The sequence below is a fragment of the Labrus bergylta genome, chromosome 5 (genome assembly GCF_963930695.1).
Source record: "Labrus bergylta chromosome 5, fLabBer1.1, whole genome shotgun sequence".
Taxonomy (NCBI): Eukaryota; Metazoa; Chordata; class Actinopteri; order Labriformes; family Labridae; genus Labrus; species Labrus bergylta.
In genome coordinates, this window is record NC_089199.1 from 11,898,923 (window position 1) to 11,923,458 (window position 24,536).

The following is a 24,536-nucleotide window of genomic DNA, read 5'->3' on the forward strand; positions in this document are numbered from 1 at the left end:
TAGTATCTACAATTTCTACTTAACTGTATAATATACATTCTTGCATATCTCTTGCATAGCTCAGTCATTGGAGGTTTCTACAATGATGGACCCATATGAATCCAATTTTGGCCCTTGGTCTCATGTCATACCCAACTTTCTCCATTGCACATTGTCAAGTTCAGTGCAGAAAAAACCCCACTTGAGTCTGTTTACCCAAGAAGAAGTCATTTATTGTGTGTATTCATAGTTGATATTTGACATCCATGTTGAGGCCAACACTGCCACCAGCCTGAAGCAACCTCGACAGCAGATGTTGGGGAGTGTCTCTAATAAACTCTCCTCCAGAGTGCCTTTAAAAATCAGACAGGCGGAGCTGGGGTTTATGACATGTTATATCAACAGCAGCTACAGGAGCAAGTGCATGCAACAGATGTTGCAAATGAGGGTGAAGGAAGAGCAGAGCAGAGAGCGTTACACTGGACAGGGCAATCGCAGATAATATAGTAGACTTCAAAGAAGATGATGCATAGGGTTTGCAGTATATTGTATCAAAAAAAGTAAACTTAAGTTACCTACCAGAAAATAAAATTCTGAAGTATTTTGTGTAATTTATTTTGCTCAAAAATTTGTCTTGGACATTTACCTACAATATTAAATTTTTAGAACAGATGTTATGATTTGTCGTAGCACTTTCAAATTCCCCTTTACCATTTCTTTGTAAAAGAAATCTAACAAACATATCAGTTCCTCAACATCTGTATGTGTGCAAAGAACAATAAGATCTATTGTTAGTACGTATTTTCATGGATTCATTCATCTTGATAATTTTGTGGACATATCTTTAAATTGTGTCAACCATCTCACAGTAATTCTACTTTTGGGTCTGTGAAGCGTTAACCTTATATGGGTGAAGCACCTAAGTAGTAGCAGATCTATAAATGGATAGGAGCCAACTATATGTTGTCAGCAACTGTTTGCTAGACAGAGAGTCTACATCTGTTACGTATACAAATCAGTGTCATGTCATCTTTATTGCTTTATAGTGATGTACCCAAATGGAAAGGAATTTGTGGGCTGTACCTTCTAGCAGAATATAAGCCACACTGTGTGATGAAGACTTGGCCACTTGGCCATTTTGCCATTTTGCCCATGATGGCCACTTTGCCAGTGATTGTCAATGATTGTGAGATCTTGGTCAGCATGGGTCAGCGATGGTCTGCACTTTGTCAGCCATGTGTGTTGTGTTTCTGTGTTGTCTGACCATGGCTGAATAAATCTAAGATGATCCACAGTCTGTTTCACGATTTCATAATTGTCCATCTCATACAGAAATAACCCCCACCTAACATCTATAAACCATTATTCTCGAGTCAAGAAGCTGCTCCACTTGTAGCTTCTGCAAAGATCCTCAATACAAGATTTTACTCCATCTTGCAGGTCGTGTGGTATCAAGGTGAACAGATGACTTTGAGGAAAGTGTGAAAGCTGGAGGCAGAAATAGAATCCACTAAGGTGAAGGAGAAATCTTCATCAAGCCAATAGCCGATTGGGTGTGGAGTGGGGAGAGAGCTCTTGACTACTGGAGCGAGAAGCCTTTCACCTTGATGAGCACTTTCACTCAGGTTACAGCTCACAATATAGATGGCATACACTCTCAGACATACTCTACCTGCACTAACATTATTTAACCTTTTTCATGTTTTGTTATCGAGTATTAATAATACACCTTATAAATTCAGTTTGATTGTTTGCCATGTGCCGTCCCCGAAAGATTGATAAATGATATTTTTTAATAATTTAACCAAGTTATATTTCAGGTTACGATTAAACCGTGAATATATCAACTTACTCTTCCTCTCAAGCTGAAAGGAGCTGGCGGGCTGACTCATGATTCATGAAGATCGTGAAGATTCATGATGTCCTATGAATGACGCTCCCTTCAAAAATGGATTAAAAATCTGTTATTACAGTATCAGTCTCAGTAGATGTTTCTGGTAGGCCTATATGATACGATACGTTTGCTATATAGGAGAATTTTGTATTTTAAGAGACGGGGGGAACCCAATGTTGGTCCTGGATGCAGAGTCAGGGAAGCATTAGCATTTTTGTCTGGCTCTAAATTGATTTGGGGACATTTTTACTCCAGCAACCACAGCGTAACATGCTATCTGAGATAACTTTATAAATCAATTAGTCTTCCTGATAACCTTATCTCTTGTGTTGATTAAAATAAACTACACTGTTGGAAGTAGAAAACAAAATCATCAGCGCTATTTTTGTTTGTTTATGTAAGCTACAGAAAGAAGGTAACTTAATCTGAGTCAGTTACTATGGTAACCGAGTCTATGGACCTAACCTGGTTGGCAGTAGGCTATCTTCAATGAACTCTGAGTTTATCGCCGTCTCTCCCTTCTTACAGAGCCAGAAACAATAATCCAATGTGTAATAATCCATGTTGTTTTATATAATCTGTTGGATAAAACATAGCCTAATTGTTTTCGAACATGGCATGTCCTTAAATCGAGGAGCCTTGAGATGAAGGGCCTGCATTATTTTGCAGGGAATTACATTTACATCGAGAGATGTTAATTTAATAGGTCCTAATTATAGAACTGAAAAGGATATAACTTAAGTGAGAGGAAATGTATGTGTGTGAAACCTACATTATGTTGGGGAAAAAGCAAATACCCTTGATATAGCCACTGAATAAAATCTAATTTGTTAAATAAGTCAAATATAACTAAATTGAGGTACCACCACGAGTCTAGTTTGTACTTACTTTCATTTTGAGGTGCTTCCAAGTCCTCTTGTCTCCTGCTGGATTGCACCTAAATGAAAAAGAAATTCCACCAGTTCTTACCTGTAATACAAGCGTGATTAAATATTAAATGAATAGACTACATTCAAACTCAAGCAGCAATTTTCTCTCTCACTTCTCTGTCCTTTGCCACTGCAGCACTGTTGTCCACATGAGGATTTCTAGTTCAAGAGGACTTCTGTTGCTAAACTAACAAGCTGAACCCAGAGTGAACCTACTCAGAGTTGACTGAGTAACTAAAATCAGCTGTTCTGGAACCGGAGACTCAGAGTTCAGGGGTTAGACTGACATTTTGTTGAACCTGCTTTCTGAAACAGGCCTCGGTTAGCCTATTTTTTGTAAACAGTGCTATGGGACAACTCAAATTGACTAAATTCACAATGTGGCCATCTTCCTCTGATGTCATGATCAGGGTGGGAATGTTTTACAGCAGCGCTCCAGGTTGTTAGTTGTAAGTGTTTATGGTGGAAATCTGACCATTTTATAATATACTGCTTTGAGAATGATCAGCAACTGACCAGTGAAACCAGGACAGAAAAAGCTAGCCATGTTGAGCTAAAAAACCCCACATATGATTACCCATTAGCTTTAGTTTGGAACCAGCTAATGTTAGCATCCAGCCACTTACTGAATACAAATCCCTTACCAGGGAAATGGCTGAAGGTTAATATGTTGGACAGTGTTACATGATACAGGAACAGCATAATTTCCCTGCTGACATTATGTTAGAAGTTAACATAAAGTTAACCTGGAAGAAATAAGAAGCAAAAATATTAACAAGCTAATGCTAATGTCAGCTAATGTAGTGTAAGCTAGGAAGTGTTTGAATGCTAGCTAACTGTTGCCCAACATTTTATGAACGCTTTATCAATTTTGTTGTTTTTACTCAGATTTTTCCTGCTGACGTTCTTTATAGTTTTCTATCAAGCTGGGAAATTATTTTTAAAAATCGTATCGCCAAAATTAATGCAGTTTACTACTTTAAATCCTGTAATATAACATGAACAGCATTTTTAACTTTCCACCTACAACAGTGAAAATGGCTACTACAGTATGGGACTGAGGTGGGAAAGCTTGACTAGCATAGCAACAGTAGCTAGGGGTGGGTCTTCGTGACTGATTTTCTCCTTGCACATTGATTTACATAAGTACAGCCCAGAGCCTCTTGTACATGCTGCTGTAATTAAGTTACACTGTTCTTCTATATTGTGCTCACTCGTGTTGAGTGCGAGTGTATATTCTCACATGTTTTTCAATAACCTGATAGGTAGTGATTGGATGCCTATTGCAAAATATCAGCACCAATATAACAGAGGATTTTTCAAGTACGAAAAAACAACATGCCACTAGCTATTTAATTACCAAAACTACAAGGTTTTACATTAATCCCAGTATAACTCAAAGGGATTAGCAGCACTGCCAATGACACTGAATAGCCAGTGATCTGAGCTCTCATAAACCATAAAATGACTTAATGTGTAATGTCACTCTAGTAGAGTAACTGCAGTAAGCATGTGTTGGCATACAGGATTAGTAGTAATCTTGCTTTGTATAGCTTCTGCTCTGTTAGTAGAATGTATTGAAAGTACACAAAGGTCACTGAAGTCATTGTCTCTCATTTGAATGTTGTTATGCTCTCGCTTTTATTTCCCTTTCCCTTTCATCACTAAAATGTTTAAAAGTTCACAGTCACTTTCACCATGGCAACCGTCATTTTCTGTGATGCTGAGAGAGTTCATCACTGAGGAGTTTCTGTGTGTGTGTGTGTGTGTGTGTGTGTGTGTGTGTGTGTGTGTGTGTGTGTGTGTGTGTGAGTGCGAGTGCGTGCGTGCGTGCGTGCGTGCGTGCGTGAATAGTCTTCCTTCTGTCTTCATTTGTCTCCAGTTTCCAAATCAATGCTTCTCTCGTGTTTACATTTCCCTCCTGTGCTGATGTCTGCAGAGTTAAACGTGGCTCTATTTAACCAGCATGGACTGCAGGACTGTGTAAACTGCATTAAGTACATTAATTACTAGACAACATAGAAGCATATACCTGAACAATGTGGTAGAATCACCTCTTTATTTGTTTTGTATTAACGATATACAGTAAAGCACAATGCTTAGTCTGTTTTTTTTTAACTGTTCATCATTGCTTAGGGTAAGGTGGGATGTTTATTTTTAGACTTTTAATGGACAGCAGAAACCCACCACTCTAACTGCTCTGTTACATGTCCTCATATAGAAATGCTTCTACACAACACTGACTAAGCTGTCTTTCATCTCCTTCCAATCCTTTTAAATGCCACGTACTCCAGGTTAGAAAATCCTGATAATAACAGTGTGCCTTTGGTGTGCCAGACCAGACCCTATACTGCTTCTATTTATACAGCTACCACGGACCAGCCAGAGTTTAAATATAGATGCAGAGTCTGGATTCTCTTCTTCATCTGAAATGCATGAATAATTGATAGGGAGAGGATATGAGGTGGGATTCATTCAGGAGATGGATGGTCTAGGCATAGACTACTGAATGGGGTTGTGGTGCACTTTGTGCATGCAGGCACAGTAGGAGTTGGACAAAAGTTTGCCCCCAATTATGCCTTTATTCAGACTTCTGTATGACCCCAAAGTGCATGGTGTATTTTTTTTAATTATTTGTTAATACTTCTGTGAAGGTAGCTATATGTGTGCAGCACTGGAATTCAACACAAATGTCCCATAATGAAGTGTATGTTATTGTTTTGTTTCAAATTCTACCCTTTCGTATCGTATCATGTCACAAATGAAGAGATGATAGCAAAAAGCAGCCGGCAGATATTTTTCAATCTCATCTGAGTAATCTTACCTGTTATACAATGAGAAAAAATGAATTACTTACAGAATTGTTCATTTATAGAGACTATTTGGAGTATAATCCATTGTCTGCAAGGCACAAATCCATCCCCCTAATATAACTTTCAGGCTGTGTTCTACTACACATGTATAGATCAATTATGAAATAACTCTAAAACTTATATGATTTCAGACCAAAACTTCTGAAAGATTTTTTGATTAGGCACATGCAGAGGTCTACATGTTAGCGAAGGGAAGCCATTATGATAGGTCACAAGTTTGAACCCACTGGCCGGTGCCTTTGTGTAGAAAGCAGAACTCCCCCGAGGAGCCACAAGACACAACTTATTCATCCCCACAAGATGTGGGAGGTTAAGATAAATGAGCCACTGCTCCTCAAAGTTACAAGTAATGGAGGGTGGGGAGACTACAGCTGAGCCAGTGTGTGTGTGTGTGTGTGTGTGTGTGTGTGTGTGTGTGTGTGTGTGTGTGTGTGTGAGTGTGTGTGTGTGTGTGTGTGTGTGTGTGTGTGTGTGTGTGTGTGTGTGTGTGTGTGTGTGTGTGTGTGTGTGTGTGTTTCAAGCTATCACGCTGGGGGGAAATGTGGAAGACACAGTCTCCTACCGTCTCCATGGAAACCCCATCTCGTTCACAGGCAGAGAGGCAGAACCCTTCTACATTCAGAATCAGGGGTGTGAATGTTTCCGTATATTTTAATGCTCGTGAATAACCCCTTGTGTGATCAATCACTTACATTGACATCTGCATGGAGATGAAGATCATCACTGGGGTTGTATTAAACTGTTTTATCCAATCACATAATATGACAGTTAAAGTGCTGACACCCAAGCTTTGTGATTGAATACTTCCTTCATTTTTGACATAGGGTTAAACATTTTTGAAAATTGAGTGCTCGTTCAAGTACCAAGCAGCTAAAGAAGTCACAGCAAACAGCTATCTCAAATGCAAACAGTAATCTCACACAGGAGGAATATCTAAGGATAGAACAGAGACTGTAGCAGTACAGATGGTTCAAAGCTTGGTGAGCTTTGAAAAGGTACAAATCAGGGATAGAAGGAAGCAGAGAGGGAGGGAGGGAGGGAGGGAGGGAAGGAGGAAAGGAGAGAGTGAGGGAAGGAGACTATGTCAGACTGGCTTTTCACAACCAGGTCCACGTAGCCACCTCCTGTCGAGCTTTAAGGGGGTTGTCATGGTGACAGTGGCTGGCAGTCGAGGCTGGAGGAGTGTTGCATGGTATCCCTGTGGCCTTACATGTGGCTCAAGGGATGATGAGAAAGGAAGTCTGGCGATCTTAGGGATCAAAAAAAGACCTTATTTGAAGATAAATATTCCCACTGAATCTTTTCAATTCAGTGTCAGGTGGAAGTTTAAAAGTATTGCGTGTGCTTATTAGTAAGTGGAATGTGTTTCCCTAGTGACTGCTGGCAGAGCTAACAGGTAACAGCGTTGGGACTCACAGAAACAGGAGATTCCACTGCTGCAGCACAGCAGTGAGTATGTTGCTCCTGTTGCTGCTAATGAGAAAGGTGCCAGCTGGAGCACTGGGAGTCTGGGACTTCCTCGCCTGTCACTTGGGATGGCACCAACTTTAATGCACTCACCTGAGCTACACCTTAATAGGGCTGGCTGAATAAAATAAACAACTTTATAAAGTTCCAGGATAAACAAATCTTAAACCACCATTTAAAGGTTTCTTTGCTACTGACTTAGGCCTAGTCCACACATAGGTGGGTTTTTTTTTAATGATCCCATCCCACACATGCTAAATTCTCAAAAACCTTTTTGTCCACATGAAAAATGCACTGTTACGGCTTTCATAAGCATGCCAAGTCAACAACAATGTGGTTGACATGCCAACATTTCACTATCCCTCTGCAATGGCCATTTCATTTACAAAGTTTTCAGACACTTCTGCTCATCAACATAGTGGGCGAGCAACTGTGTATGTACGTGTAAGCATGTAAAAGTAAGTCCAGTTAGGAACATTAACACCAGCACTAGTTTGGTCTGCACTAATCTCATGTAAACAAAAGTGACAGCATCGCACAATGATGTCAAACAGAGGGAGAAACATGTGACAGTGTGACCTTACAAGCCCAGGACTCTGTCACTGTCTACACATAAAAAAAACACCTTATACGTTTCTGAAAATCTTCACCCTCAAGGGAGTCTTCCAAAATATGGGTTTTCAGTGACTAAAACATCAGCCCTCAGGTGGACTAGGCCTTATTCTAAACCAGTAGACAACAGTGGCTGATATTAGCTAAAGCAAACTTTACATATATATATATATATATCTGTGTCATTGACATTTGTTAAGCCAGTTACTTCATGAATCTTCTGCACCTATAATACTTCTAAATATTATGTTTAGCATTTATCTGGTTGTGTAATGAACCTAAGAAACCTACCATGTCACTTTGCATTTATAGAGAGGATTTAAACCCTTTTTGCTGATCATTGTGTTTTGATGACTCGCTGTTCTCATGTTTTTAGTCACAGAAAGCAATTATCCAGAAAAAGATACTGCAGACAAATTTACCTGCTGAACATATAGTTGCACATTTAGCTACTAAAGGGCCAAAATCTTTCATTCAGGATTTAGTGATGAACGAATGCATGCACAAAGAAAAGAGAAAATGTAACACATAATGACAATGTTGCTCCAATTACCAATGTTAAGGATGCTAACATTTTGACAAAAGACATCTATACATTGATGAGGTGTATCTTTATTGCTACCAAGTGGCCAAAAAGCCTATAAATTCTGCGAAACATGTCCTAAAAAGATTAACTAACTGATGCCTCATTAACCACTGATTTTCTTCAGTTCTGTTTTCACATACACGTCAGGGATTTAATGGTTAACATCTTATGTTTAAGAATGCTGAAGTCTGTATAAAAAGTGCAAAGTTCAAGGTGCAGTCCTTGTTTGGCAGTCGGTGGGTTCACAGATTAATGGACCGACCCTGAAAACACACCAATGTAGCCACAGACTATTCATCACAGCTGCTGGGAAAGAGTCTACATAAAACAAGCATTTATAACAGACTGGTGGCAAAAGAAATGGCAAGAATATATAAGACACCCAGCATTAGAAGTTTTTATTTTTATTTTCAAGCCCCAAGTGTACGATCCACTGGAGATTAGATGTCATCTTGGTGTATGAATAGTCTATGAGCCAATAGTCTCTTCAAAATGACTTAACTCATATCTCAAGGCTCATCCCCCTGGACCATTCATGCCAAAAGAGACATTTGTGTTCTGTTGGTTTTATTAGAGTGTCATTCACACCAATGGTGTCCCAGATATCTTTTGAAACTGCATAATGAGGGCTGGTGTCACCTTGTCCTGAAGGAGATGGGAATCTATGAAGACCATTATGTCTGTGGAGAGGATGTGAATGAAAGACAAAAAAAACAGTGTGATCTGGCTTTGTTTAGAGACATAGTGGGATTTCCTGTCAGTCTGCCCTCTCTCTATCTCTCTCTCTCTCTCTCTCTCGCTCTCTCTCTCTTTCTCTCTCTCTTTCTCTCTAGCTTTCTCTCTCTCCATCTCTACCAGACATGTTGTCTTTTCTCCTCCAGTTATAAATATCCCTCCTTCATCTTGTCAACCCTTTAGTAGGCCACTGAGAAGCATTCACTATAGGAGTCACTCTCATTTTCATGTCCATGTAATCTAGTTGTAATAATAGCCTATTCATCAAAGCTTACTTGCATGACAAAAAGGACATCAGTTAGGGTGTGGCAGCCATTAACATCTTTTTCTGTTGTTGTACACTTTTGTGTCCGCTGAGAGTCTATAAATAGACTATAATTGCGTTGAAGCCACTGCAATCTTGTCTGGGGCTCCATTCAACCTTTTCTTGGATATGTGTTTATTTTTGGTTCCCTTCATGTGCACTGAAAGGTTTATCTTAGATTTTGCAGAGCAATCATTTGATGAAATTAGTACCTGTGACACTAAACAAACCATGCTATAAAGAGATAAAGACAAGCCAGGCAGGTGAGAGAGTGTGTAGAGATGAGAGCAACAAGGACATACAAGGCCATGGGGGAAAGGTTCAGGGTTTCCTAGTGGAAACGACCTCATAACCATAATGTTACAGAGTGCCTTCATTAGCAACCTTTTCAATCCCTTGCCCCTTTTTTTGTACTGCTCTACTGTAGTTACAGCCTCCCACAGCTACAAGATTATTTGTATTTCATAACAGCATGTCTCCATCTTTTTTTCTGTCTCATTGCAATTAACCTAATTTCTATTAAGATTTGATTTTGTTATTTTGGGGGGATTTTCATGCCTTTATTAGAGAGACAGGAAAGTGGATCAGAGAGAGAGAGAGAGTGGGGAATGACATGCGGCAATGGAGCCACAATTTTGAACCCAGGCAGCCCGCTTGAAGAATGTGGCCACTGTACATGGGGTGCCCGAACTAACCACTAGGCCAACAAAGCACCCCATTTAATGTCATACTGCTGTGTTACAGACTGTAAGCTCTCTACATTTGGAATATCTGATGAATTATTATAATGTTACAGCCTTTCATTCAATCAGCAACTGAATAGACAATGGATGGTTAAAATAAAAAAAGGAAAATCTTCCCATGTCTTTTTTTTAACTTATATCAATTAGCTACGTCAACCTATAGCGTTAGCTTTCAGCTACATATCTGTTTTAGGGCAGCAGAGGCTCTGTCCGTAGGGACTTGGGTTTAGAACCTCAAGGTTGCCCATTTCAAGAGGAGAGGCACTAGTTTACTTTTTGAGTTATAGAATATGTTGTTTTAGTTTAAAATGTTGCGTGATGTCCCTCCACATCACATTTAATTTAATTTACTCACTGATACAAAAGTAGTGAAATAAAGATAGTCAGATACATAACTTATAAACTGTAATACAGAAGTACAACATTTTGCTAGAATGTGAACCTCCCATTTGGAGTATGACGTCAGCGGTAAATTGCAGCAGTGAGACAATTATAAATCATTTTTTGCCTGGCTCTCATTAAGAGTACTGAAAGAGGTCATTTTCCTCATACAACTAATAACATGCTTTGCAGAAATTATTTTCTCCTTCAGCAATTTTATATTCCACCCAGCACCTTACCCTCTCCATCCCTTCAGTTCTGTGAAGCACTTGTCAGCTCCACCTTCACTCTCTGGTCCCAGCACCTTTCTGCTCTTAAAGTGCTGTATTTAAATAGATTCTCTCCAGAGCAAGAGGAGGGGAGTACAGAGGGGAGAAAATAAACAGATGGGGTCATTATTCCCATCTGCCGTGACGCTATGGCAACAGTGTCCTCCTACTCTGATTGGTTGTTGATAGGGTTTCCTCTTTAGCTTTCACCTTTACTCTTAAGAGTGGACTCAGACTTAGTAGGCTGTCGTCAAGGCCCTCGCTGACTATCACCACCCAAAAAAAAAAACAATGCCCTATTTCTTCTGCTGCTGGTTTTTGATTTTCAATTTAATGTGTAGGGAATCCCTGCATCATTTGCTCTGCAGTGGCCCTTGGTCGGTTTGTTTACACACATTACTGTGTGTACTTTGTGTTCAACAGTGCATGTATGAGGTTTTGTTAAAACAAGAGTATGGAGGTGTGATGCATTATTTTGCGATATATTGTTTATTTTAAAAGCACATGCAAATTATTTACAATTGATTTAAAGTAGTTTTTACATACTAATGTCTAAACTGCACTGTAGTCTAAAATGCATTCATTTCAAGACACATTCTATTTTAACCTTATTTATGGTTTAATTGATCATGTAACATCTTGACCATCCCTGTGGGCTATTGCCATCACAAGCTCTGTGTCCCAGCTACAACCTCCAACTCATTTGGTCCTGTGTCAGGATTTCTTGTAGTTGAACTAGTATAATTTAAAAATTAACAACCTAATTTTCGGCCAACCTAGTAAAAACCAAAGAGGTGGAGCTAAAGCAGGCCTTAAGTCTCATGGCAAACAGCTACAGCATGGCCGCTTGCAGTCATATCAGTCATTCAAGTCATTTGGGGCAATCAGACTTCCAGGGCTATAGGAGCTAGCTTCAAATAGACACTCGAGGAACTGCAGTTGGGACACTTTGATAAAAGTATTCATTATTCAGAAGTACAATTGAAAATCTTTGTATCCTCTGGAGGTTATTATAAACGTCAAATACAACCAAATTATTTCAATATTAAAGGAAGTAAAAATGGATTTGATATGATCCTGTGTTACTCTTAAAAGTATCTGAGCTGTACAGTAAATGGGGTTGATGGCATATTACAGGCTGGATAGCAGTGCAATACTTCTTTCTTGTGATTTCTCACAGTGATATAAAAATAACATTTGTTTATTCAGATCATAAAGGATCTCAAACTACAAGAAAAGTATACTTCAAGCCAGATCTGTGATTTTTCTGTTTACAATATGAGTGCTGGTGTTGAAGCTGGAATATTTTACATGGTGCTTGAAAAAGGTGTATTCTACCAGTGCTCACTTGCTTTTTAACTGGAATGGTGTAGTATGATTGTTGGCTGGCGTGTGTTTGTCAGGGTGCTGTTTTCTGGCACACGTCCCAGTATTCTGTAGTGTGTAATGTGAATTGGGCATTATCGAGTGCAGTGTAATTTTGGTAGGGACATACTATTAAATGACATTTGTGGTTCATATAGCTGAGAGTAAAAGTGAAAGGAAGTGATAAATGAATACAATATGATATGATACAATACGATATGATACGCTATGATAGGCATTCATAAAAAACACTGTTATTGTCCCCTTAGGGACATTTTACATATACTTATATGACAATTGAAGACATTGGAGAATAACTTCTGCTTCGGGTTCTGCTTTTCTTTTTTGGTAACTAAACATTATCTTCCACTCAAGCAAACTCACTCATGTGGACAGGCCTGATAAGTGGGTCATGAATAAATAAGCCGCCCAAAGTCATTCCAATCCATTTGCTCTCAGCAATCACACACTTAGGCATTTATTAAAGAGCTGATTTGACTTCAAGTTTATTGCAATTTACTTATAGACAGCACCTTCATACTGCAATCAAACCACATTGCCCTGGATTTATAATATTAAGTAGCCTATAGGTTGTAATCAGAGAGGCACAGATTGTTGAACAAAACATCAAAATTTGAATTGCATTAACTGTTAGCACTGTTATCTGTTAACTACGTTAGCCTTGATAGCAAATCAGTTAATTCAGTTTTTTTTAAACAAAGGAGCAATATGTACGGTACCTCCAGTCCCATTTCAAAACATTGAAGAGAGCTGTCTCCTTCCGCCTCCACTTCCCCTGCCTCCCTGGAGCCGATGTGCACACAGGTTGCTATGTTGCAGACACAGAAGCTTCAGTGTTTAGCCAGTTCTGCATTGGTCTGGACACCTTTACCTCCATTTTTCAAAAACATCTCGATGTTTTCTCCTAGTTTTACCACATTTCTGGTCGTGGAGCTTATAAGATAAATGACGAGGCTTTTTAGATAAGGTGGAATCAATTATACCTGAACCAGTTTGCTTGCCTGCTTCCATCGCTGCTAGGTCTTGAGAATCATATTTCAAATTAATGTCCAGGTTAAAAATGTTAAAAATTAACGCAGGAAATGACCGGTTTATGATTAATAGGAAACTTCTTCATTTATCAAACATAAGCTGATATATTTAAGTCTCTGAGCCTTCTGATTTTACTCACATAACTTTTCTAAATGTGTCTTTCAGATCCTGGCCATCATCTCCATACTCTTCATTGTTCTATCTACCATTGCCTTGTCCCTGAACACCCTTCCAGAGCTTCAGGACACAGATGAGTTTGGCCAGTCCACAGACAACCCACAACTGGCCCATGTGGAAGCTGTATGTATTGCCTGGTTCACCATGGAGTACCTGCTTCGTTTCCTCTCCTCACCCAACAAATGGAAGTTCTTCAAAGGTCCTCTGAATGTCATTGACCTGTTGGCCATCCTGCCATATTACGTCACCATCTTCTTGACAGAGTCAAATAAGAGCGTGCTACAATTTCAGAATGTCCGGCGGGTAGTTCAGATTTTTAGAATTATGCGTATCCTCCGTATTCTTAAGCTGGCCCGTCACTCCACAGGTCTTCAGTCTTTGGGCTTCACTCTCAGGAGGAGTTACAATGAGCTGGGCCTGCTCATCCTTTTCTTAGCCATGGGCATCATGATCTTCTCCAGTCTGGTGTTCTTTGCAGAGAAAGATGAGGAGGACACAAAGTTCAAAAGCATCCCTGCTTCTTTCTGGTGGGCAACCATTACAATGACCACAGTAGGCTATGGAGACATCTACCCAAAAACTCTTCTGGGAAAGATAGTAGGAGGTTTATGCTGCATAGCTGGAGTACTGGTGATTGCTCTACCTATTCCCATAATTGTAAATAACTTTTCTGAATTCTACAAGGAGCAAAAGAGGCAGGAAAAAGCACTTAAACGAAGGGAAGCCCTGGAGAGGGCAAAGAGAAATGGTAGCATTGTCTCCATGAACTTGAAAGAAGCATTTGCTCGTAGTGCAGAACTGATGGATGTGGTAGTAGAGAAGAGTGAAAGGCCTAATGACAACCACCTCTCACCAAGTCATTGGAAATGGACCCCAAAGAGGACGGCATCAGAGACAAGCTCAAACCGATCCTTCAATGCCCAGGAGTTAGGCTCTCCTAGTAAGGCCCGACCTATCAGTCCTCAGAGGCTCAATGTTCAGAAGCTAGAGGAGATGTACAACCAGATGGCCAAGACACAATCCCAACCAAACCTCAATGCTAAAGACAGGGGCTCCAGACAGAGCAAAAACAGGGATGAAATAGAGCTTGGAGCCATTCAAGATCATGGACCGCCTGTGCTAGGAACCAGAGAAGGGGTAGGGGACATGAAAAGCTTATCCAGTATTGACAGCTACATCAGCTGTGCAACAGAATTCCAGGAGAACACACGCTTCACCCATAGTCCAGCAATGGACCTGGGTGCTCAGGAAAGCAGCCGGTTCTCTCACAGTCCAGCCACAGGTTTGTCCCAGCATGGCAGTACAAAAACAGGGCGACAAACCACAGGGGAGCATGATTCCATGCTGAATCCTGTGCCTGTTGCAAAGCCTTCATACACTGAAAATGCACGGAAATTCTTCTTTCCTGGCAACTCCTCGAAAAGTCTTGTCCCCAAAGTGAGCTATCGCAGTGAAGGGGAGTCAGGCTTGTCCCCACTGTCAGACAGCTCAGTCCTGTCAGATCGCTCTCTGGTAAGCCCTGAAGTTTCTGTCTACACCACTGCCAGCAGCAGAACCCCACCAAAATCTCCAGAAAGTGATTCCCTGGCCCAAACTGTCTTTACTTTCCACGACTCCTCCATCAGTAAATATATAGACGCAGATACAGATGACGACGAGCACCTTCGAGATGTCTCTGACACCAGTCCCTCAGAGCGTCTTTTGGCAAGTTCAAGTCCAAAACGAAGCATCAACATCAATTACCAGAAAGGGATCAACCATTTAGAAGTAGCCCAAAAAATGCTGGGCCAGAATTGCCTGTTCCCCATTGAAGGGATTCGTGGAATAGCTCATGAGAATCACGTAGGGCCGGAGTTGGCGCGTAGGCCAAAGGCTGAGAGGGGACGTCAAAATACTTTGGATAAAGGCCTCTGAGGTTTAAATGAAGTAGAAATAAACAGGAGGCAGGGTACAGAGTGTATGTGATGGAGACAGCAAACATACTAAACACACTAAGTAGGCTGCAGACAAAGGAAGCAGGAGAGACAAAGAGTCTGTAGGAAACAATTCAAGTTACAACTTACCTGAGCATGCCATCAGGCACCAAGCTCAGGATGAACATAACTGAATACTCTGGGAGAAAAACACTATAAATTGGAGAATGTCACTGCCCCTCCTTCATCTTATTCCTACAGGCTGTACTACATACCCACAATACAAAAGAGCACACCCAGCCAATTTGTTGGCTCAGAGATCCATGTGGAAGCAGAGTCATTGGTATAAAGTTGTGGATATAAAAGGTTTGCTATATTCTCCAGGGAAACATTTCCCCGCTGCCCACTATCCCATTACAGAATCCCAGTTCATTTTGTAGTCTTGGAGATATAGGAGAGGACCTATAGAAGCCTGTCAGCTACTTACTTGTGCCCTCCATTCCCAAACTGGCCTTAGTCATTTACATTTGCAGGAGTGTGCATGCCTGCATAAACGTTTGTGTGCATGTGTGTTAGTTAGTGTGAATGTTGATGGATGAACAAATGTTAATTCATGTATTCCCCATTCTTGAGATTGTCACACCCGATTTATTTTTCTATTGATAAAAGAAAGCTAGAAATGTGTGATTTGCTAGTCTGCTGTGTCATAATCTCATGTAAAGAGTAATCCTGTAAAAGGGTCAATGTTGTGGCACAGAGACTGCAATTATAGTGGGGATCCAGTACATTACCTATTACAATGAATGTTCTTCAACAGTATTTTGTTATTCCCTATGTTATCATGTAATGGTGAGAATGGATGACACTTTAAAATCTATCATTGAATATTGTCTTAGCACCTCAGTATCATTTTATAAAGGATGGTAGGGGACCAAGAAATTTTGATATGGGCTTATACAACATTGCTGCATTAAGGGCGCATTTATGAAGCATGCATACAACCAACAAATCAACGTACAAAAACATGAGACACTAAAAATTAAATATTTAAGTATTCTCTCTATACTTACATTTAACACAAATTATAACGTAAAAAAAAAAACAAGTTGAAGAGTTTGGTAGCAGATTTAAGCATTCATTGGTCCTTATTTAACCAACACAAAAGCAGCCAAAGAGATAACGCTCAGAATATGGGAATATGCATGTATTTGGTACTGGAAGCTGCAAAGTTTTCCATCTTTGTTCTGTTCCTTTTAATGTCAAACCAAAACTGGCACAACACTGGGTATACACAACTAGGTCAGATTTACCACAATTCAGTTGTAAATGCCCAAATTTAACCCATGCATGAGCACACACACACTCCCACTTAAGATTCATGCAGGTATGGGAGACTATCTTCAGGCTTCATATATACACTTAGTTTCCATGGAGACAGCAGCTTTTCTCAGAGGCTGGCAGCAGCTAAGCGACGGTTTGTTAATTTGGGTGTGAAGGTCTAGATGCATGTAACATAAGTTAAACACATATACAAGAACACACACTCGAACTGGCATGCGCTCATAAAGTGACAGGTATGCACAGTAGTCACGAGTTAGCAGAGCCACTCCTCACTGTGCATATTTATGAATACTGTGTAAAGGCAACATTATGATGTAAAGACCTTGTACATTGTTCTGTTTTTATGTCTAAAATCTCTGTAGCATTCCATAAACAGTACAATTCCATTGATGCATTCTCTTTTATCTGTTTACACTGCCACAAAGCAGATAAAACAAATTACATAACCAATTTAATAGCTCTATTTTCCAGTATTAAAACAACACATTTCAAGACTGACCAAATGCTTCATGCAGAATACAGAGGGACTTAAGGGTTATATCACCTGAAAGCTACATAATACATAATACCTTGAAAATGAAAACTAAATTGTATTTCAAGATCCATAAAAAAACGTCCATAAAAATCCTGCTAACATGAATCCGTATAAAGAATTCATAACCATTTAAACCAAATAAAAAGTTTCCAAACATACATATACAGCATGTTTGTACTGCCTTTATGTAATTCAAGAGCAGGTATGTTCTACTAATGAAGAAAACAATCACTGCCATTGCAAACTAAACAAATTCTCAAGGAAAACTGGCTCAATTGTAAACGCTTCCCGTCACAAAATATAAATTCAATGTGATCCAAGAGTCAACAAAAGGTGATCAGCACACATTGTTTTTGCTGTTATGTTTTAGAGTCACACAAATCCCTGATTACATTTCCTGTTTTAATCCCAGAGTTGAACCATTTCATATTGCTCTTCCATAGTGAGAGGAACAGAGGTGTGAAAGGAATAGCAATGACTGTGAGAGGCAGAGGGAACCATGTGTGTGCCTGTATGTGTGTGCTGTAAATCCAGGGCATTAGAGCAGTGTGGCTGTGGCTAAATGGAGAAAAATTAACAGTTTCATGAATGTATGCATGTCAGGGAAATCCTGCTTTATGTTTGCTCCACATTTCTATCTGCAGCAGTAACACATCCTGTATTACCAAGGGAACTCTAAACATATGGGGGGAACATGACTTTCGCACACGTTAAACGTTTGATAGGCAGCTGTGAGGAAAGGGACGGAATGAGCATTTTATGTATGTTTTTCAGCACACATAATTAGACAGATGGATGGTATGAGCTGTTGACAAGTTAATTTTAAGCAGCATCATCGTCTCAGCTCCAACATACCTTATCAATAACAAAATGTCTTTCTATTTTGAATTCAAGAGAAATGATGATTTTTCTCTGTTGCAATTACACTAAAATGCATTTTGAAAAATAAACAAAGGTATCATCTGCAAAGAGACATTTTAAAATCAAATAAATTAAATAATTAACTGCAGCTTTCAAACAATAGTTGGGCATTCAGTTTTTTAAAGCATTGTTTTAATCTTTCAAATACCTATTTTTAATGGCTGCTTCTTTGGGTGTACCCGTTAATTAATTATTTCCACAATAAACTTGTATGAATCTTCATGTCTCAATAGGACATGTACGATCCATTTATACATTGAAAGAATTATGAACATGCAAGCTTTGTCCATTCTTTTTTTTTATCATCCTTTTGTTCAGACATTGCAAGTCTCAAACAGAATAATCAGTTGGTTTAAAGGCTTGCAGTCAAGTGTTAGTTCCTGATTTACTTCATTGTTTATTTATCTTTATGTCATGAAAAGTCAAAGCCAATGCATGCCCAACATTTTAAGATCTTTCACCCTGTAACATCTAAAAATTCACAGAGATGTCAAAATGTTTTTCTAAAGATTTGAAGAAAACAATGTACAGTATGCCAGGCCTGCTTACTACTACTTTAAAATCTAGATTATTATGTTTAATCATACAACATTCAAATCTTCATATAGCTTACACAACCCCTCACAAAGTATACTCTCAGTTAAATATATATGATGGTAGTCAGGGACCATTTTCACTGAAATATCTCTCAGCAAAGATGACAATCAATAATCCACGAGTAGGCAGCAAGCACTATTGTTGAAACTGAGATTTACTATGGGCTAATATTAGCCAAATGTTCACAAGTATAAAAATCCTTATACAAGTAACGATACTCTTATTATTTTAGACTCTAAAGTTCAAGAAACATCAAGCTTGAAGTTGAGATTTGATATCTAGACTTTCATACTGTGACACAAATCTACCATGATACAGAAAAAGACATCTAATTTACGAATTGAAATCATCTTTATTTATTTTTGTTTTGGTCCCCATCCCCATCTTCAACTGAGCCATTTAAATGAACAATTTGTGAAAAAGAGCGTTCACATTTCACATAGAGGAGACATTTTGATGTGAATCAAAAGGACTAAACCACCACGCTTCATGCAGAAATAGCAATCAAGTGGCTTGTTATATTTCTCTTTTATTGATACAATTCAAGATGAAGAGCACAGATTCTCAAACATTTGTACTACAAGACTCCCAACTGTACAGTAAATGCATAGCTGAAACCCTAAAATAGAATTTGTTGTTGTGCTGGCTGCTAAATTTATCTTCAAAGAGGTTGAAGTATTTTTTTTTTTTGGTCTAACCCCACAGAACTCCCTTTAAGAACATGTGGTAGTTTCCAAAACCCAGTGAGAACAACTGCATAAGCAAGTAGCCCTTTCACAATTTCTGAATCTAATACTGTATTATAGGGTTGGGGTCCATTCAGGATGCCTTGATGGAGTAACTACACATCACACAAGATACTATAAAAAGGTACGAGTATCATAGCATGAGATGAAATAAAACTAGTACCAATTAATAACAAACTATATTTTTTCTACGTTTCAAGCTCTCAGTGGAATTGACCCCAACCTTGCCTAAGCCATCAGTCTTTCTAAAGTACACTGTTTCCAGGGAAATTGAAAAAAAAGATATTTGAACGACCCTATAGCCAGCTCTTATACAATGTTGTTTGTAGGTCCCGAGGCTGTCTGTTTTGTAAAAAACAAAAAACAAAAAAACAACAACTAATTTTTACCTGTTGACTTTCTATGCTATTGTTTCTGTATAACTGTTCTGTTGTTCAGTGCATGTTGTAACTTTGGCATTGTGACTGGTTGTGATTTACACCAGTAGAGCCAGTACTTGTCATGTAAAAAAAAAAAAAAAAAAAAGTGTCTCAATGTCTCAAGATATTTCTATTTCTTAAGAAAGCAAAATTTCCCTTGGATGACTCAAAATTAAATAAACCAGATCACTTTACATTTTGCTTAGGAATTTCTGACTGTCATTTTATTGTTTTATTCTTTATCTGCTGTTTTAATGCAAAAATATTCAATTTTTTTGTTTGTTGTATGGTATGATGTAAGTAAGTTGGATATATTCTGAGTAAGAAATAGTATTTTCCTTAGCCTACATTCAGCCTCATTAAACTGAACAGGTTTGTAATTCTGGCTGTTATGAACCCAAGCAGGCAGGTTGTTCTTTGTACACGTGTCAGAGTCAATATGTGCAGGAGGGAGGCTTACAGAAGGGAGGAGGTTAGATGAAAAGGAAGCTGTGGGCTGTTGGACAGGAGCACGCCTCCAGCCTCCCCACACGCCTCCACGCTCCCCTGCAGCGAGGGTTTCCCACCGCCTGCCACTGGAGAGACCGTCTCCTGCAAGAAGGAGGGAGGAAAGTGTTACGTAATGTTGCCATCTAGTGGTAGTCCTTGCTGTTACTATTCACATTTAGGACACACTATGCTGGTAGCAGCTTGCATTTAAACAGTTTAAGCTCAACATTCAAAATCAGCTCTTCAATTGTTTCATGGGGAAGGTCATGCATTAATCACATTTGTTAGACAACATAGATACACAAAATATGTTTTGGTCTGAGACACTGTGTTTAAACAAAGATTTTGATATTCAACACACACACAAGAATCCAAAGTGCAGCATTAAGGGAGATGTGTAAAAATTGACTGCTCAACAGTTATAAAAAGAACTAATGTAATCAAGGTGAAATCAATTCTAGACAACACCAATAATAATTGTGCTTTATCATTAGATAGCTACTGTATTTTTAATCAAGTATACCCTTGAAGATATTGTGTGATATTTTGGGACGTATAATCATTTGAGTAAATAGAGTTCGAGGAGAAGATGCACACAATTGTTAACTGAAAAAATGCATTAACTTTTAGCAGCTGTTTAGCTTAGCTCAGTTTAGCACAAACCGGAAACAGAAAAAAAGCTAGCCTGGTTCTGTTTAAAAGAATCAAAACACACTTCAGCTACATATTAAGAGCGTAGGTAAGGGAGTTGTATTTGTAGATCAGAGGTTTTCCCTACAGACTCTGGTTGGGAACCAATGTTCTGGAGAATCCAAGAAATGAATTTATTACTTCATACCTCTAAACCTCGCCCTGCTTTTCTGTCACTCAGCAACAGACCAACTGACACCTCTAAATGTGTGTTTTAAATAACACAAAACAAAATATTTTATTACAAACTTATAGACTCATATGTTATATGTTTTTGAATTATAGGATACTTTACTGTCAAAGGGTGAGGCAGAACTGTCACCTTTATTAGTGTAGTAAAGTTGTCAACACTGAGATTAAAGACCAAAATAAGATTATTTTAAATATATCATATATATATAAAGTGGTCAAAACACTTTCTGAACAACAGAAGGTTAAATTTGTGAGAAACTTTTTCTCACATCTTTTTTTTTTTAAGCAGTGAATAAAGCAAGCAGTGATATGTGATATGACAGAATGTGTTTACATACCTGCTCTCTTCCTCTTCCACTGCGTCTCCGGCACAGTGCGTCTGTCCAGCGGCGAGAGCGGGCGGCTGGCACTCAACACACACGCGGTGCCCCTCCCTGAGGTTCTGCATCCACTGTGTGTGCGGGTCTGCACTCTGCTGGCATCCTTTTGTCAGAGAGGTCAACTGAAACTGGACACAGTACCTGTCTCACACAAACACACACATACATAGGGTCAACCATTAAACATATACAAACCAAACTCAGACGACAGTAAACACCTAAAGTCAAGGCAAAAAAGATGTTTGTTTGTTTGTTTATTTGGATCCCTGTTAGCTACATTATATGTTTACATAAAGAAACAAATGATGTGATCTGACATGTTTCTGTGTTACCCTATGATGGCACTGCTGTCAGGGATGTCTCTTTTCTTCCTGGCGTTGCCATAGCCACCGCTGGTAATGAGAGCTGGGACTGCAGAGGGAACAACCATGATAAGAACATTACATGTGACCATAAATTGCATGTTATATAGTATGTGAGTACAGTATGTTCCATGCTGCTTTATCTTAATCTCTTTTTTGGGTTTTCATCTTAGAAATGACAGTTAGTCACAATCTGTTGATAGGTTGTAGAAGAAAAAAGGTGGCAGTTCATTATATATGCATATGTGAGGGATTATTGAAATGTCTGTCTGACACATCTTTTCACATAGATGTTTTTTGACACAGCTACTGTATAGTCCAGGAAGTGACAGTTTGTCCATGCTGGAAACCACAGATCTAAAGTGTTCCACTTAAAACATGATATCTAAGTGAATCAAATATAAAGTCATTATCTTTTTTAAAGGAATTCAGAGAACAATGTGTAACCACAAAGACCTGTAGAAGGATTCCAGTTAGATTCACCTAGGGAGTTATGACAGTGTCCTTCGTGAGTCCAGTACTCTGCACAGCCGGCATGTTCCTCCAGGTGGGGACAGGGTTTGCCTGCGTTGTGCGGCTCCTGCACGATGGTCCTGCTCCTCCTGCGGACTGTGGCCTTGCACGGCTCAGCACAGCCGGACCACTGCGTCCATTCACTCACCACACAGGACACAGCTGAGGGAGAGAGAGAGGGGGGGGGGGAAGCTGCATCAAAATAAATCCCTTGATAGTAATTATTGGTCTACAGCTCAATACTCAATTTAGTACAAGTACAACATTTAGGCAGTAACATCCTTTGCATACGTAATGTGACAAAAGCTTCACTGGGTAAGGGATCAATTAGCCTATACAGAATTAGTTGAGATAAATTCAGCACAGGAATATATCAGTGAGGCCTCTTGATGAAGTCTTACTATGTAATTGTTATTTTAAAGAACGTAAAATTACAATAGCCTATCATTACTGGCTATTTATTCATTTTATAGAAGTAAGCCCATAATGATAATGCCATTCATAAAATGTCTAACAAACTCTGAAAAAAAAGTCTTAAAACAATCATAGGCTAAAGTAGGCTACTTTCATCAAATGATAGGTCCACTGAGGAGAAGAGGAGTTCACTACGTCACAAACTAAAAGTGCTCAACCCCACCTGGGCAGGATGTCTCATAGTCGTGGCAGCAGTCCATGGTGAACACGCAGGTCTGGTCGCAGTAGCAGGTACCATAGGAGCGGTCAGACCTCCATCCTCTGCTGACACAGGACGGGTCCCGGCCGGTGCAGCACAGACCCGCATCCCGACATCCTGACTGACCCGGAGCCACCAGGGATAAAACCAGTGCGAGAATAAGAGAAGTGACAGAGCAGCTGCTCCTGCACACTGTCATCACGAAGGACTGGACCTCATGCACTCCAACGAGATCAGTTCAGCTGTAGGCTATAACGCTGAAGTTACTTATTCCAGTCTAGGTGTTTAATAAATGTTGACCTGTTCAAGTTCCTTTAGAAGTGTGATGAAAGACCCCAGCCTTTGGTCAGTGAGGTCAAACTGCTCGTTGAGTCGGAAATGATCCATGTGTCAACGCTGCATCTCTTAAAGGAACAGTTCACCACTGAAGGTAAAGGGCTGAGTTCACAGTCAAGTTCAAATGCTGTATTGTTTTCCTTCAGTTTAGCAGTTATCAGAGGTATCTATCAGAACAAAGTATTCTAGCTGACAAAGTGTAATAAACTTAATTTTTGACTTATTTCTTGCTGAATTTTACTGTAAAATGCCCGTATAGAAACAAAGAGAATATAAGATAAGATTTTCCCTGTTTCATTTTCATGGTCTTTACATCTTTCACTAATCAGTTATCAACAGATACACACAATCAAAAGACAAAATGTGTCAAAGGTCCACCTTACAAAACAACAGCAAAGCATATTTGCGAATTCGCTCACTGCCTCTCTCCCTCTTTCTCCCCTCTCTCTCTCTCTCTCTCTCTCTCTCTCTCTCTCTCTCTCTCTCTCTGCTCAGTTGGTGGAGCAGGCAGCTTCCCAGGCCCGTGTGTGCCTCAACATGTGAAAGAGTGGATTAATGAAACTGCTATGGCCGAGGTTATTCATGCAAAAGAAAAACAACAGTGTAGACAGTGTAGGCCTCCACTCAAACGAAGATTCCCAGGATCTATCCTCTGTGTGTGTGTCCAGGGATGGTATATGAACGGAAAGAGTAGAAGAACAACCAAATTTTACAGCTCAAAACTTTACTGCTAAAAAAAAAAACAAGCAAGAGAAATGTGGATACACACATCAAAATGACATCACCATGACAAGTGTGGTTTCTTTCCCTAACTAGGGCCATTGTTTGTGTCTACAAAGAGTGAAGCACAGACTTGTTTCTTTTTTCCTTTATCTGATCCAATAAACAATCATCAGTGCATTTCTCATTTCATCAACCTTATATATATATATATATATATATATATATATATATATATATATATATATTATCAAAATAAACATTTCTTATAAACAAGCAGTTCTCTAATAAAAAATATTTTTTTGTCAAAAAGGTATAAGTATATATTAGTGGAGCGACAGC

General features: G+C 39.3%; 2 protein-coding genes across 2 annotated transcripts in view; one reads left to right on the forward strand and one right to left on the reverse strand.

The window, feature by feature from the left end:
* The window catches only part of kcnb1 (potassium voltage-gated channel, Shab-related subfamily, member 1), a 37,386-nt gene extending 17,346 nt beyond the window's left edge, over positions 1-20,040 (forward strand). Inside the window, exon 3 of the mRNA XM_020629017.3 lies at positions 13,356-20,040. Within this exon, the coding sequence (XP_020484673.1) occupies positions 13,356-15,281 (1,926 nt within the window). The 3' untranslated portion in view covers positions 15,282-20,040. The remainder of the gene's footprint in view (positions 1-13,355) is intronic.
* On the reverse strand, positions 19,774-23,353 carry si:dkey-7k24.5 (somatomedin-B and thrombospondin type-1 domain-containing protein). Its single transcript, XM_020629016.3, has 5 exons — positions 23,103-23,353; positions 22,436-22,627; positions 21,923-22,001; positions 21,549-21,731; positions 19,774-20,430 (listed from the first exon to the last, which is right to left on the reverse strand). The coding sequence occupies exons 1-5, from the start codon at positions 23,335-23,337 to the stop codon at positions 20,313-20,315; spliced, it is 807 nt and encodes a 268-aa protein (XP_020484672.1). The 5' UTR covers positions 23,338-23,353; the 3' UTR covers positions 19,774-20,312.
* Positions 23,354-24,536: the final 1,183 nt, after the last annotated feature.

Bases quoted from the DNA above. Each gene is read 5' to 3' on its own strand.
- si:dkey-7k24.5 (XM_020629016.3), bottom strand. From the start codon at position 23,337: ATGACAGTGTGCAGGAGCAGCTGCTCTGTCACTTCTCTTATTCTCGCA. The intron at 22,628-23,102 runs GTGGGGTTGAGC...TCTCTCCCTCAG, and splicing joins CTATGAGACATCCTGCCCAG to CTGTGTCCTGTGTGGTGAGT. The intron at 20,431-21,548 runs GTATGTAAACAC...TCCTTCTTGCAG, and splicing joins GTGGAAGAGGAAGAGAGCAG to GAGACGGTCTCTCCAGTGGC.